Here is a 13,504-nt window from a genome sequence, read left to right on the forward strand (position 1 = left end):
AACTAAACAATCGGGCAAAAGAAAGTTTTCACCGACTTCACTTGACCAAACACCAAAAACAAAGGCATATGTGAGATTTATGATGATTAATTTTCTAAACAGAAATAATTTTTCATGAATTAGAACGAAAATGCATTGTAATGCCGATATTGCATCTCAGCAATACAAGGGGTCAAGAGTCAAGGGGTCCAAATAAAAAATTACACAAATCAGAGTTCATTGAAAAAATGCATGAAGAGTCCATTAATGACACAGCAGTAAGTTAACACGTCATCAATAGCGAGTGTGACCACCCTGGGCATCCATGCACGCCAACACACGCCATCTCATTGACGTCGTAAGTCGGCGGATAACGTCAACAGGAATCCTGTTCTATAAGTTCAATAGAGTCTGTTCAAGTTCCTGTCGGTTCGCTGAAGGCGGTACATGTTGTCTCAGCTGACGATCAAGATGATCCCAGAGATGTTCAATAGGGTTCATGTCTGGAGAACAAGGTGGCCAGGGCAATACGTTGACGTTAACGTTCTTCTTGAACAATTCGGGCGGTGCGAGGCCTTGCGATGTCTTGTTGCAAAATTAATCCTCTTGGCTGATGTTGAATAAAGGGCACCACAACAGGTCTCAACACTTCATCCCTGTATCGCTGAGCATTCAGGTTTCCTCGGATGAAAACCAGCCGTGTTGTAAAACCATGACGTCTCCACCTCCAAACGGGTGAACGTCTCTAATGTAGTTTGGCGCCAGTCGCTCTCCCCTTCGTCGAAAAACTGGAACTCTGCCATCGTTCCTGAAGACAGAACCGACTTTCATCTGTAAAGAGCACTCTCGCCCAGTCACGTCGCTGCCACCGACGTACAGTTCGTGCCCATTGCACTCTGCGTAGACGGTGTAGACGGGTCAAGGCCATTCGACGGAAGGGTCGGTAGGCTCGTATACCAGCCATACGAAGTCGTCGAAGGACTGTTCGTCTTCTGATTGCATGCCCTAGTGCAGCTGCCGCCGTTGACGTCGCCGTCACACATCTGTTTCGGAGGTGAATCTGCCGGATGTAGCGGTCTTCGGCCGGTGTTGTCAATCTCGGTCTTCTCGATCTTGGCCGGTCTTGAGTCTGTCCTGTCTGTTGGTTGCGGATTATCAACTTGCTGAGGGTGGTCTGGGAGAAGTTGAAGGTTCTGGCTATCTGACGTTGAGTAGCCCCTATTTTGGCCATTCCGATCCCTCTGTCTCGTTGCGCTTGTTTAAGTCTGGGCATATTCTTGGTGGTTTTTTGCTTACTGAATGCCTGCTCTGTCCAACGTCGGTATTTATGCCACAATCGCGCACGTGCATTTAGACCAATGTCTCAAAATCACGTTTTGCACGTTTTCAACAATGCATGATTTGGAAAGCTGCGTTCGAAAATCTGCGTTGTGGTTGTGGTCATGTTGCATTTGGGCGAATGTTTTCTGCGGGGGTTCAAACCTGTAGCAGCTTTTTATACAACTATTTTTAAAGTGAAAACTTTCTTTTGCCCTGTAGTTTATAAAACGCCTAAAAAGTGGAAAGTCGCCTGGTCCTGATGGCATAGTTAATGAACATATCAAATACTCTGGTAGATCTATTATCCATCACCTTGTTATATTCTATAATTAGTGAGTGAGTTGGGTTTAACGCCGCTTTTAACAGTATTCCAGTTATATCGCGGCGTGTCAGCTTAATGTGAAATCCCCAAGTGATGCAGGTCTCAGACGTTTACCACTTCGGTGAAACCATCGAGCACGGGTATGGTGCTGACAAACATAGAAACATAAATGGGGTGAACCGGGATTCGAACCCACAATCATAGGTTTCTGGTGTGCCCAAGGGCCGCAACTCTGCACAGCGAATCGCGGCGCCTTAGACGACTGGGCCACCCGTGCCCCCTATTCTATAATTAAATTGTTTCTCATGAATATGTACCTAAAATGTTTAACCCTCACTCCAGTATTAAGTAAACTGTTCGAAAGACTTCTGCTGAATAGAATTGAAGAGTGGGCAAACAAATCTAAAGGCTTCCCCCACCCCTTTCAATTTGGATTTAGGAGAGGGGCCGGGGCAGAAACTGCCCTGTTTTTCATTAATGGAAAGCATAGCTTATTATAACGAAAGACAGTCTCCAGTTTATTGCGCTTTTCTCGACAACTAGAAAGCTTTTGACAGAGTCTGGCTTAATGGTCTTTTTTTCAAATTGTATAGCTTCGGTATTAATGGAAAATTATGGCGACTTTTACGCACAATATATGCTTCAATGCAGTCATGTGTAAGCATTGGAGGTTTTACCTCAAATGTGTTTCATGTTAAGCAAGGTGTTGGTCAAGGTCGCGTTTTATCGGCATGACTTTTTACTCTGTATACACCTATGCTAATAGATGGCATTTGAAATATAATGCCAGTAAAAGTGCATTTCTACTGTTTGGGAATATACGCAAATCTGTCTGTCGATGTGTCTACATTGGTTCACAAGTACTTCCTAAAAATGAAAATGTAACTTATGCTGGATTGCTTCTAAGTACATCAAAGAAAACCTTGGAACGTACCCATCTGATATGTGAAAAACTCAGAATGTTAGTCAATATAAATTATAATCATGGACTATACTTTGGTGGTTTAAATCCTATCCCAGCTGTTCGTATATGGGAAGGGGTAATTTTACCATGTGGATTATTTACTTGTAGTGTATGGGGTAAACTGTCACCAAAGGAATACGAAATGTTTGAAATTATTCAACGTTATTTTTGTAAAAAGATTCAAGGACTGTCTAGACGCGCTCCTTCCGTCGTCACCAGATATTGTCAGGGTTTAATTTCTCTCCAGGCATACATTGATCAACGAGCTCTCTTATTCCTTGGAAGACTACGTAATAGTGACATTAACTTTGCATTTAAAAGACTATTGCAGCACAGACTTGTTCAGTACAATTAAAGAAAAAGATGATAAATGTAAAATGCCACCCGTATACCACATGCTTTCACTTGTAAACAAGTATGAACTCAATAATGATATAAACACCTATACCACCTATTCTCATTTTCCCCCAAAACATGCATGGGCGAGTCGAGTTAAAGAACAAATATGCGTATGTGACCATAACGTAAGTCATGCAGAGATTCATTCAAGAGAAAACCTAAAACGATACTCTCTTATACGATCACCTAAGGTACATAGACTTTGGTTACTGACAATTGAAAGGCCGGAACACTTCTATGATTTAGCATATTTACTATGCCTTAGCAACTACAGTATACAATCTGATGAATGTTTATCCGGCACATTTGCTTTTGATATTATCAAACATGTGTTTATGTATTGTAAAAAGACTCAACAACAAAGAAAAGTTCTTGTTGAGTCTATTATTGATTTACTAGATGTGACAACTTTTTCTAGTATCTGGAACGATGATGGCGATACCTTTCTGTCGTTTTACTTGGCGGTTTGCCAACAGAAAGTACTATGGCAATTGAATACAATCTATGGGCAAATATAATGCTTCGTGTATGTAAAACTGTTAAAATGTGGAAAAACCTACTAAGAAACATTATTTGATAACGATGTGAAACTGCCTGTACATGCAATATATCAGGTGTTATATATATACATTTGTAGAACACCGTAATATCTCAAATCAATGTATCTTCGTCAATTGGAGGAAATAAAGATGACCTCCTGGTAAAGAGTATAGGCCTCTCTGTCTTCCTCCTGAGCTCCATGCAATCGAGCAGATTCACGATGAGCGAACAGTCTCGGTCTAGAACTCCCTGTTTATGCATTTCCAAAGCTTCATTCCCACGTGTCCGTATCAGCAAACCAGTATAACCTGCTTACAAGCAGTTTCAAAGATTTTCATAACATGTGTGTCTTAGCCTTTCAACAGTATTGAGACCCTACTATTACAGTACAATACCAAACAGATGAGACGCTTTCACTGGTCTCTTTTATTTCTAGTTCAGGTGGGCGAATCAGCCGAAGGGAAATGACTGTTTGACAGTTCGCCGTGATATCTGAAGCTTAAGTGAAAGTTCTTGGCCAAATGACTTTGTTTTGCTATTGCCAATCCGAACATGAGCCAAATGCCAACCAAATGGAAGAGAACACTGTATCCGTTTTATACAATAATGTATAAGTACCAGATGTCTTTCGTTGATACTGAGCTACCGTCTACCCAGTCACCTTATTCACAGGGCAGTGAGCTTGAATCCCATTGAAACATATTTTGTGTCATCGATCCCAATTGCGTGGACCGATGCTCGTGATGTCAGTCACTGGATTTTCTGGTCCAGACTCGATTATTTATAGACCGCTGTCATATAGCTTGAATATTCCTGAGTGCGGCGTTAAACAACAAATAAACAAACTTATAAACAAGCCCATTATAAATTATGCAGAGTCGTATTTATATAGACGTATAATCAATCATGCAACATATATCTGGCGCTCTTGGGATTAAATGTACCAGGAAATCACAAGCCTTTAATATAATGACATCAACTAAAGTGGTTGCTCTGCACGCAAAACCCTTAATTTCAGCAAAGGCATACTCGAAGACCATGGTCGTTGGTTATGTGATGAAACTGTTGAACAAACTATGTAAGAACTTCGAAGTTAAGGTGTCATTTAAGCCAACGTTTCATATATTGCAAAGATGGCCGACCGTTTCCCTCAAACACATACTTGTTGACTTTCAACACAACTGCTCTACCATGTTCCATTAAAGTTAGTTAATTCTCTATGCTTGTGGACCTGTACATCCAACGACCTATTTGTTATTTAATTTGTCAGAAATTTGGACATGGGCAGAATATTCATGCAAAAGTAGAGCTACTTGCTTCAGACGTTGTGAAATTGGTCATGGTGGTGTGACCTGTACGTGGCCTGTGAAATGCTCCAATTGTCAAGGTGCTCATATGTCTTCTTGAATTGACTGCAGTTAATATAAGTTTCGATCCATCGGACAAAAAATTAAACATGAACAAAACACCAGCTTCTCCGATGTGAGAAACAAACAAATGTAGTCTCATCTGCTTACACAACAGGACATTCTTATGCATCTGTAGTTAAAACATTCACAACGGCATCAGTTCACCGTCAGTCAGGAGGAGACACGCCAAAGCAAGTTTATGAATTGGAAACTCTCCAACATGAAACAAACATAGTTCCACCCTTATATCAACACAAGGAGCATCCACTTCAACATCACAAGAAACAGTCGCAAAGCCTACAGCAATAAATGATGTCGAAATTCCCAAAAAGAAAAATCAAACTGACCGAGTGTCAAAGGCTCTCTAAGATCCTGTGCAGCTCTATAACAAGTATGGGTCGCGCGAGGATATTGATACGGAAGTATCCCCTCACACGAGCACAAGTGGTCGTACAAGTGGCCACTCCACCCAAAAGAAAGACAGGAGTCGATCCCCTTTTACTCCGCCTTAATGAGTAACACACATTTAATTCAGTGGAATTGCAGAGGTCTCAGGACAATTTTTTCACTTAATAATGCAAGATTATAAGCCTTCAGCAGTATCTTTAACATACAGACACATTTGAACTAAAGCAGTTCAAATGTCTTCATTCATGTTCTCTTCCGGGAGAGGGGCTGTCGGGTAGCCTAGTGGTTAAAGCCTCCGTTACGCCGAAGACCCGTGTTCGATTCCCGACATGGGTTCAATGTTTGGTGTCCCCGCCGTGATGTTGCTGGAATATTGCTAAAAGCGGCGTAAAACCATACTCACTCACTCTCTTCTGGGAGGCTCTACTAGTTTAGTCAGTCAGGACATCATTCATAGTGTTGTTCATTTAAATACTAATCTTCAAGCCATTGGTATCCGCCCTACATTGCACGTTGCATTTACATTGTGCTCTTACATCTTGCTACAGTTTGATCTTCTGAATCTATATAGTCCGCTTCTTGAGCCCTGCATCTTCATGGGCTATTTAAATGGGCTATAACCCTCTATGGGGGAAGTGCAAGTACAAACAATAAGGGGAAAGTCATTGAAGATGAAGGGAATGCGTATGTAAGCTGAAATCGACAAAATTGTGATAAGGTCTTGAAACTCGACTGGCGGGTCGGCCTGGGCCCTCCGACCACGTTGGCAGTTCAACTTTGGATTTTTCCCGATTTTCTCCAGGCCTTAGGGGCTCCGCTCTGTCAAGCTATGACTTGCCAGAATGCGTACGTAAGCCGAAATCGAAAAATTGTGATAAGGTCTTGAAACTCGACAGGCGTGTGTGTTTAAAGTTGATTTGGGGCGGTCGTGTAGCCTAGTGGTTAAAGGGTTCGCTCGTCACGCCAAAGACCCGGGTTCGATTCCCGACATGGATACAATGTGTGAAGCCCATTTCTGGTGTCTCCCGCCGTGATATTGCTGGAATATTGCTTAAAGCGGCGTAAAATCATACTCACTCACTTAAAGTTGATTTTGAGAGCCCGGCCCAAGTCGGACCAAACATGGCTGCCGACAATTTAGAGGGAAAGGGGCTTCATTTTTAGCACATTGGCTCGGAGACTCTAGAAAGTGGTATATAGGTAGATATAATATAAAATCTATAGATGTAAATACAGAAGTGTATCCCCAAGATAATGAGCCTTTATCGTACTGTTTATGTCTTCATAATGCAGGGACCGTATACCGGAATGAATGTACAATGAGTTCTACTTATTTTGGCGGAAACGCTTTGATTAATTCGCGCTCACTTTTGTGCTTTCTGGACATATATATTAGAAAGTATGTTTCCTTATGTTTTGTCTGCGGACTTTCGAGTCAGACGTAAAATGTCTCTGGAAATACAGAGTTACTTCCCTTCGAAAACTCTCCCTGCGGAAGTATACGAAAATCAATGTTTTGATAATGGCGGATCTTTCAAAACATGTTTAGACACGGATCGGTGATGTTTGTACACGATCACGCGTTGATCGCCGATGATTTCTATGAGAAATAATGGCTACTTTGAGACAGGACATTGACTTCCATGGACTCTTTCGAAAACTTGGTATGGGTGCAATTTATTGGCTGTTGCTGTCAGACCGATCTGGTTACTCGTAGAATGTAATGGCGCATAATCAATAATTACATCAGTGTTTACGTTACTGTCTGTAATCGGGTTGCGTCACCGGTTTGTTGATTAGTAAGTATGTATACTAATATGATTGCACGGGGAGATGTGCTTGCACACAGTACTGAGCGCAAACATTAAAAAACAATCATTCAGGAATGGGTTAGAATAGGCACAAAAACGATGTTTAAGGGGTGACTTGTGAAAATCTGAATAGGTCGTTTTATGCTAAAATCACATATTGGTAAAGTCACATGACAAACAAGCAGTAGACAACCGCGAGAATGTTGCAGTCCCTTTACCATGATTACAAAAGTCTTACATTCATAATTATGATCTAGAAATCAAAACCTATAATTGTAATGATAATAACATTTTTCAAAAAATACATTTATAAAACGAGATAGAATGTTTGACAGACTGTTGCTATATCAAGTAACTACTGACCTACCTACCTGTGGTTGAAGCATTTTAGTCACAAGGAGTCCTAACGGCAATTTTACAGGAGAATAATTAGAATGAAAACAGCAAGGACAGGTTTATTCTTAGTCCAATGAGGAGAAATATGTGCATTGCATGCGTCTCCTTTATAATAATAATAATAAAAGACATCTAATCCACAAATAGAAAGTCCATTGGAGGTAATTCTAGATGTGCATCTTAGAAATTACAAAATGCTGCTGCATTTGTTTTGTCAACACTGCTCCCAAGATGCGTGTTGCATTATGCATACATAGCTGTAGCCATGGTACATGACATGGATGCTGTAGAAGGAAATGTATACAACTTCTTTACACTTGAGAGAGATCGAGTTAAACCATTTATTAGTTTAGATAGAGTCTAGTACGGAACTGACCCTCCTTATACCATTGTCAAGCACAAGTTTAACAAGACTATGCTATGATACCGTATATTGCCGTCTATAAGGCGCCCTCCCCTGTACAAGCCTTCAAAATCAATTCTACTTTATATACCCCATCTATAACATGTATAAAGCAAATCAGAATGAACCACATGACCAGCGCATACACAATCCCTACAATTGCAATAAAAGCTAATATATTGGCTAGTAAACAATCCCAATTAGCTCCCTTCCGATTCCAATTGATCAATGTATACAAGACTTATTTATTTACATATAATACACACTCGTGTGTTATATGCACCCTTAATTATGGGCAATTAAATTCTGGAAGAATATATCTGTCGTATATAACATTTCAGGCTGTCAGCATAAACCACGAAATTTATCTTTCAACTTATCTTTCCACCAAAATAATATTCTAATAAGAGCCCCCTATTTCTAATTTTGAGAGCGCTCTGGGCGCTTATTACGTCGTATACGGTACATCATATCCCTTCAGCATGGAATTCGGGGAAACAAATAATTAAACTTGGTAAATATTACAAAGAAGGCAGGGGTTGTCTCAGATGTAAACACAATTTTGATAAAGGTGTGATTAGGCATAAGCCGACTTGTAGAATTTGGGAGGAAAATATTTTCACAATTTTTGTTTCCTGGACTACATCAGTTATTACTGCACATGTTTTCAGAGAAAAATGTTCCATCCTGCCTATGAGGTCAAATTATCACCAGTTATCATACCTTGACAGTGACAGTTCAGATTTAATAGTCATCAGCTAAGTCAGATGCTGGCTAAAGAAATTATCTGTTGAACAACAAATACATTTTGATTCTAAAACCTCAAGCTTCCAATACTCCTTATGTTATAACAGAATGCAGTACATATCTTAATTGCTACCCCATCACCGATTTGAATCGTAGGCTTGGGGCATGAAATGGCCTTGAGTTATTTACCATGACCACGGCAGGGGAAGAGCAAGAGCGATAGCTGTTATGGTTTAAACCCCAAAAGGCTAGTTTAGCACATCCTTAACCCTTAAGTTTCAGGAGCGGTCGGGTAGCCTAGTGGTTACAGCGTTCGCTCGTCACGCCTAAGACCCGGGTTCCATTCCCGACATGGGTACAATGTGTGAAGACCATTTCTGGTGTCGCCCGCCGTGATATTGCTGGAATATTGCTAAAAGCGGCGTAAAACCAAACTCACTCACTCACCTTAAGTTTCACCTCAATGAATAAAGGACAACTTCTGTACCTTTGGTATGTTGGTTTCTCATCAAATGTATTTCTAAGATATGAAATAATTTTGTTATTCATGAGACAATGAATAATCTTTGTAGAGTTGGTGATTATGGTAAACATGGAAATTAAGTAGCATATTAGAATGATGTATATTGATACATTATCAATGAATTGTGTTTTGTTATTCTTTGGCTCCGTTCTAATTGATATATCATGTAGCTGCTTCAGAATAACAATTTCAGTCATAAATTTTCCTATTTGTTCTCATCTGAAGTTGTCTGAATATGGTGCCATGTATACTGAGTCAGTCAGTCTTGAAGTTAAAAATAGTATAGTAATAGAAAGTCGTGATTAAGTAAGTATAGATGCTGTTCAGATATTTGTTGCCACTTTTCAATTATTTTGGACCGAGGGATCCAGGAAGCATTTTTAAGAAAGGTCTTGCCTTGCATATCCTCATGTGTATCATTATGTAATTACCATGGTTACTTGAAAATTTGGTAGTGCTACTCTGATAAATGGCAGTTTGCTATGCTTACCTCATTATCTTTTTAAAGTCATGAATATGATGAGTATTATCTTGATATTAGAGCTACATCATCTCTCTGTGTTCGATACGTAAAGGTCACAATCTTGAAGAGATCCGTGTGAGAGCGCTGGAGAATATCTCATCGAAATTGGAGCATAAGTTGATATGCGATGCAGATCTCATCAATGAGCGGCATCTGTTTATCCGACTGCTTGAATGGTTCAACTTCTCTTCCTGCCCAAAGGCAGCTGATGTCCTTGTGCTGCTCAGCAGGCTGTCACAGGTAAATTTATAGATAACAATTAATTTTCTCTTTCAGTTTGATATTTCTGTGGACAATGTGATTCATATCATTGGTTATAAACCATATCGACATGTGTTTGTTTGATAGTGCACTCAGCAATATTCCAGCTGTATGATGTTGGCTTGTAAATAATCAAGTCTGGATCAGACAAATCCAGTGATGGATATTATGAGCAACTTTCCAAACCACGATGCATGTTGATATGCCATCAGCCGAGCCACCAAATTGACCATCCAATCTATAAAGTCATCACTTTCGACCAGCATCGGTTGGTAGGGACCAATTCAGACCTGGAATCCCCACTGTTTCCAATTTAATTGCCTCTTAAGACAAGCAGTGGTTACCATGCTTTAAAAGTAAAATCATAAAAAGCATCCAAATTTTGAACAGTTTAATACTTTTTTCCACATTGTCAACCTCAGGCACAGTTTAGAATCTTAGATAAATCCTTGTGTGTTGTTGGCCAGCACTCAGCTGCTGCCGAGATCCTCCAGGACATTGGGGGCGTCGACTTCCTCACACAGTTCCGGGAAAATGCCAGTCCCGGTCTACGACCTGTCATTGATGAGATTCTGGAGCACACCATGCGCCTCCCAGAGGTCAAGGCCAGCGCTCACGCTCCTGAGTGCATCTATAACAAGCCTGCTGACACTGGTAAGTGCAAAGCGGAGATACAGCCTATTCCCTTTATTAAACCAGAGATAAAAAAATCAAAATCAAAGCCTCTACAGCCCAAAAATGGCAAGCCCAGAGAGGCGCGAGTATGATCGGCAGATGGTTATACAAAATTCAACACAAGATCCACCCAAAGCCATACACATACTCAAATGAAAGGAAAGTTAAAATAGCCATCTCACGTCTCAGACTTGGTCACAAAAACACTATGAAAAGGTTTGTCCATCTTGCTATCAACCTGAATCCATTGCTCACGTGTTACTGGAATGTCATGACCACGCCCCACTTAGGGCTCGGTTAAAACAAAAAGTGCAGTTAGATCCGCAATCTGTCATACGTCTCCTCAATCCCGAGATGCAATAGCGAAGGCCAAACTAACTCTATTTCTGAGAGATGGACAACTACTCGGGCCTATATAAACAGAGCAGCCAAAGATAAAACTGAAATTATATCAATATCCGAAAATAGAAATCGTATCAATACAAAAACAGAATTTTTGGGAATATCAAAATTCTCAATAGATATGTGTACGCTACTCACACACGAGTCCCAAAGAGTGACAGGTCAGTCGAAATTGCTGAGGCACAAGGCGACCTCTTAGACACTTAAAGCAATAACAACTACGGTGAGTGCGAGATTTCTTGACACCATCAGATGATTCTCTTTGCCGTGAAACAATTTCACCATCAGTATGATAAAAGTTGTTCTGAATGTTGAAATGGTCAGGATTCGTGTATTGGAATTTGTAAATGGGAAACACTTTGTAGTATATTCTATGTAAACATGTATGCTTTTTTAAACATGTAAGACAGGACTTGTTTTGATTATTTGGTTTAATGTTTTTTTGCATGAACTGTAGATCTTGGTATGTTAGTGTTGTGGACTATGTCAAAAATAAAATTTTGATTTAAACTTTTTGTAGCATATATATAATATTTAGGCTGTTCTTGAACCATAGCCATCAAAGAGTTGGTGGTCCAAATGTACTGAACAAAACAGTTAGGAATAATGTATATTTTTTTAGATATTTTTATGAAATTGTGTGCTCAATCTTCACAACAACAAAAAATATCCCCCCAAATATTCATGATCCCTAACCGTTTTGTTTAGTATAGTTTAGTTTAGTTTAGTAAATAATTTATAACTAATTTGTGGACTGTACATTAACATTAATAATACTCCACTTTCCTGAGCAGTTCTGTGAACAAGCTACGCTAGAAAACAATGCCTAGGTTTTGTACAATATTCATATTCAGTCAGAAATTTTTTATTTTTTACTTTCGTGTTTATTGCATGTAGACCATTTTATCAGGCAGATCTTGAGGCAGAAACATGTAGATTGCAGATTGTCATAGATATCGCATCAACATTGATTCAGCGCGATTGAAAGTTTTATCCACATTGACACTCTCATTTTCACCTACAAATTTGAAAAAGTCGTACTGCTTGAATAAAATTATCTACCAGGGATAATTCTAGGCCCACATTTTCAAACACAATGAGGCATTTTAACATTGTGCTGTGTGGGTGTAGCTCGGGAATATTTGAAATTTTCACATGAAGGGCCTATGTCAGAAAATTCCTTGAGTGAACCCTAATCTACTGTACCTAAAAATGTCAATAAAAAACTTTCTTCAATCTTCAAAAGTTGTCATTCGAAACAGCATACTCGCATCACTGAAAGCCATCTCTTATAGCGCATAACTGATACCTATATTACTGTGTGGAGCTTTGCACAACATACCTGATTGTCAAATCGTATTCGGTGATCGGTAACCATATTTTATCAACCAATATTTTAAATATTCACAGTTGAATAATTAACGTTCGAAAATATTGGGGAATCTATCTATATAATCTAGTAACATTAATTGCAACATAATTTGAGTCACAAATACTGAATATCAAATAAAATTTCCTCTGTGGGAAGACAAAATGTGTCTGAAAATCAGCAGAATCTCATCAGTTCATTCAGTTCATTCTGTCCTATGTTTCTTTGAAGGGTTGAGCCAGACCATAACCACCATTGATGAGAGCACACGGACCAATCAAATGTCAGCAACTCCTAGATCATTTGGTCAGGTTTCCATGACAACATCCCTGCCAAATGCAGAGAGGCTTGGTTGCTATGGTGATCCTGCAACTAGTTATTTTAGAAGTTTACCGGAGGAGGAAATGGATCCACCGCTAGCCAAATATGAACCTGGTTAGTGAATGATGTTGATCAATGCATACCTGCCTGTATATATATATCTGTGTTGTCTTCATAGGGATCCTTAGTAAGACATGGTGTCCAGTTCAGCCTGTCTGTTGTAGGAGCTCACATACTGAGTGAGTGAGGGAATGTTATTTAATGCAGCTGTAAGCAATATTAAAGCTATGACATGCAGCCGGTTAATAATCAAGTATTTGTATAGGTGTTACACAGATCCATGTAACAGATCAGGTGTAACACACATCAGGTGTAACACAGATCAGGTGTAACACACATAAGGTGTAACACACATCAGGTGTAACATATCAGGTGTAACACACATCAGGTGTAACATATCAGGTGTAACACACTTTAAGTGTAACACAGATCAGGTGTAACACACATCAGGTGTAACACACATCAGGTGTAACACACATCAGGTGTAACGCACATCAGGTGTAACACAGATCGGGTGTAACTGATCAGGTGTAACACATCAGGTGTAACATATCAGGTGTAACACACATCAGGTGTAACAGATCAGGTGTGTATCAAATCAGGTGTGTAACAGATAAGGTGTAACAGATCAGGTGTGTAACAGATCAGGTGTGTAACAGATCAGGTGTAACA

The 13,504-nt window shown here is 39.7% G+C and overlaps 2 protein-coding genes across 2 annotated transcripts in view; one reads left to right on the forward strand and one right to left on the reverse strand.

Annotated features, from left to right (window-relative positions):
• Positions 1-724: 724 nt before the first annotated feature.
• LOC139446126 (uncharacterized) lies at positions 725-1,210 on the reverse strand. Its single transcript, XM_071227416.1, has one exon. The coding sequence runs from the start codon at positions 1,208-1,210 to the stop codon at positions 725-727; it is 486 nt and encodes a 161-aa protein (XP_071083517.1).
• Positions 1,211-6,880: 5,670 nt separating this feature from the next.
• Positions 6,881-13,504, forward strand: part of LOC139453989 (rotatin-like) — a 65,806-nt gene continuing 59,182 nt past the window's right edge. Inside the window, exons 1-4 of the mRNA XM_071235462.1 lie at positions 6,881-7,005; positions 9,797-9,984; positions 10,473-10,659; positions 12,683-12,886. Of these exons, the coding sequence (XP_071091563.1) occupies positions 6,954-7,005; positions 9,797-9,984; positions 10,473-10,659; positions 12,683-12,886 (631 nt within the window). The 5' untranslated portion in view covers positions 6,881-6,953. The remainder of the gene's footprint in view (positions 7,006-9,796; positions 9,985-10,472; positions 10,660-12,682; positions 12,887-13,504) is intronic.

This window comes from Haliotis cracherodii, unplaced genomic scaffold (genome assembly GCF_022045235.1).
Source record: "Haliotis cracherodii isolate W230 unplaced genomic scaffold, xgHalCrac1.p SCAF_10, whole genome shotgun sequence".
Classification (NCBI taxonomy): Eukaryota; Metazoa; Mollusca; class Gastropoda; order Lepetellida; family Haliotidae; genus Haliotis; species Haliotis cracherodii.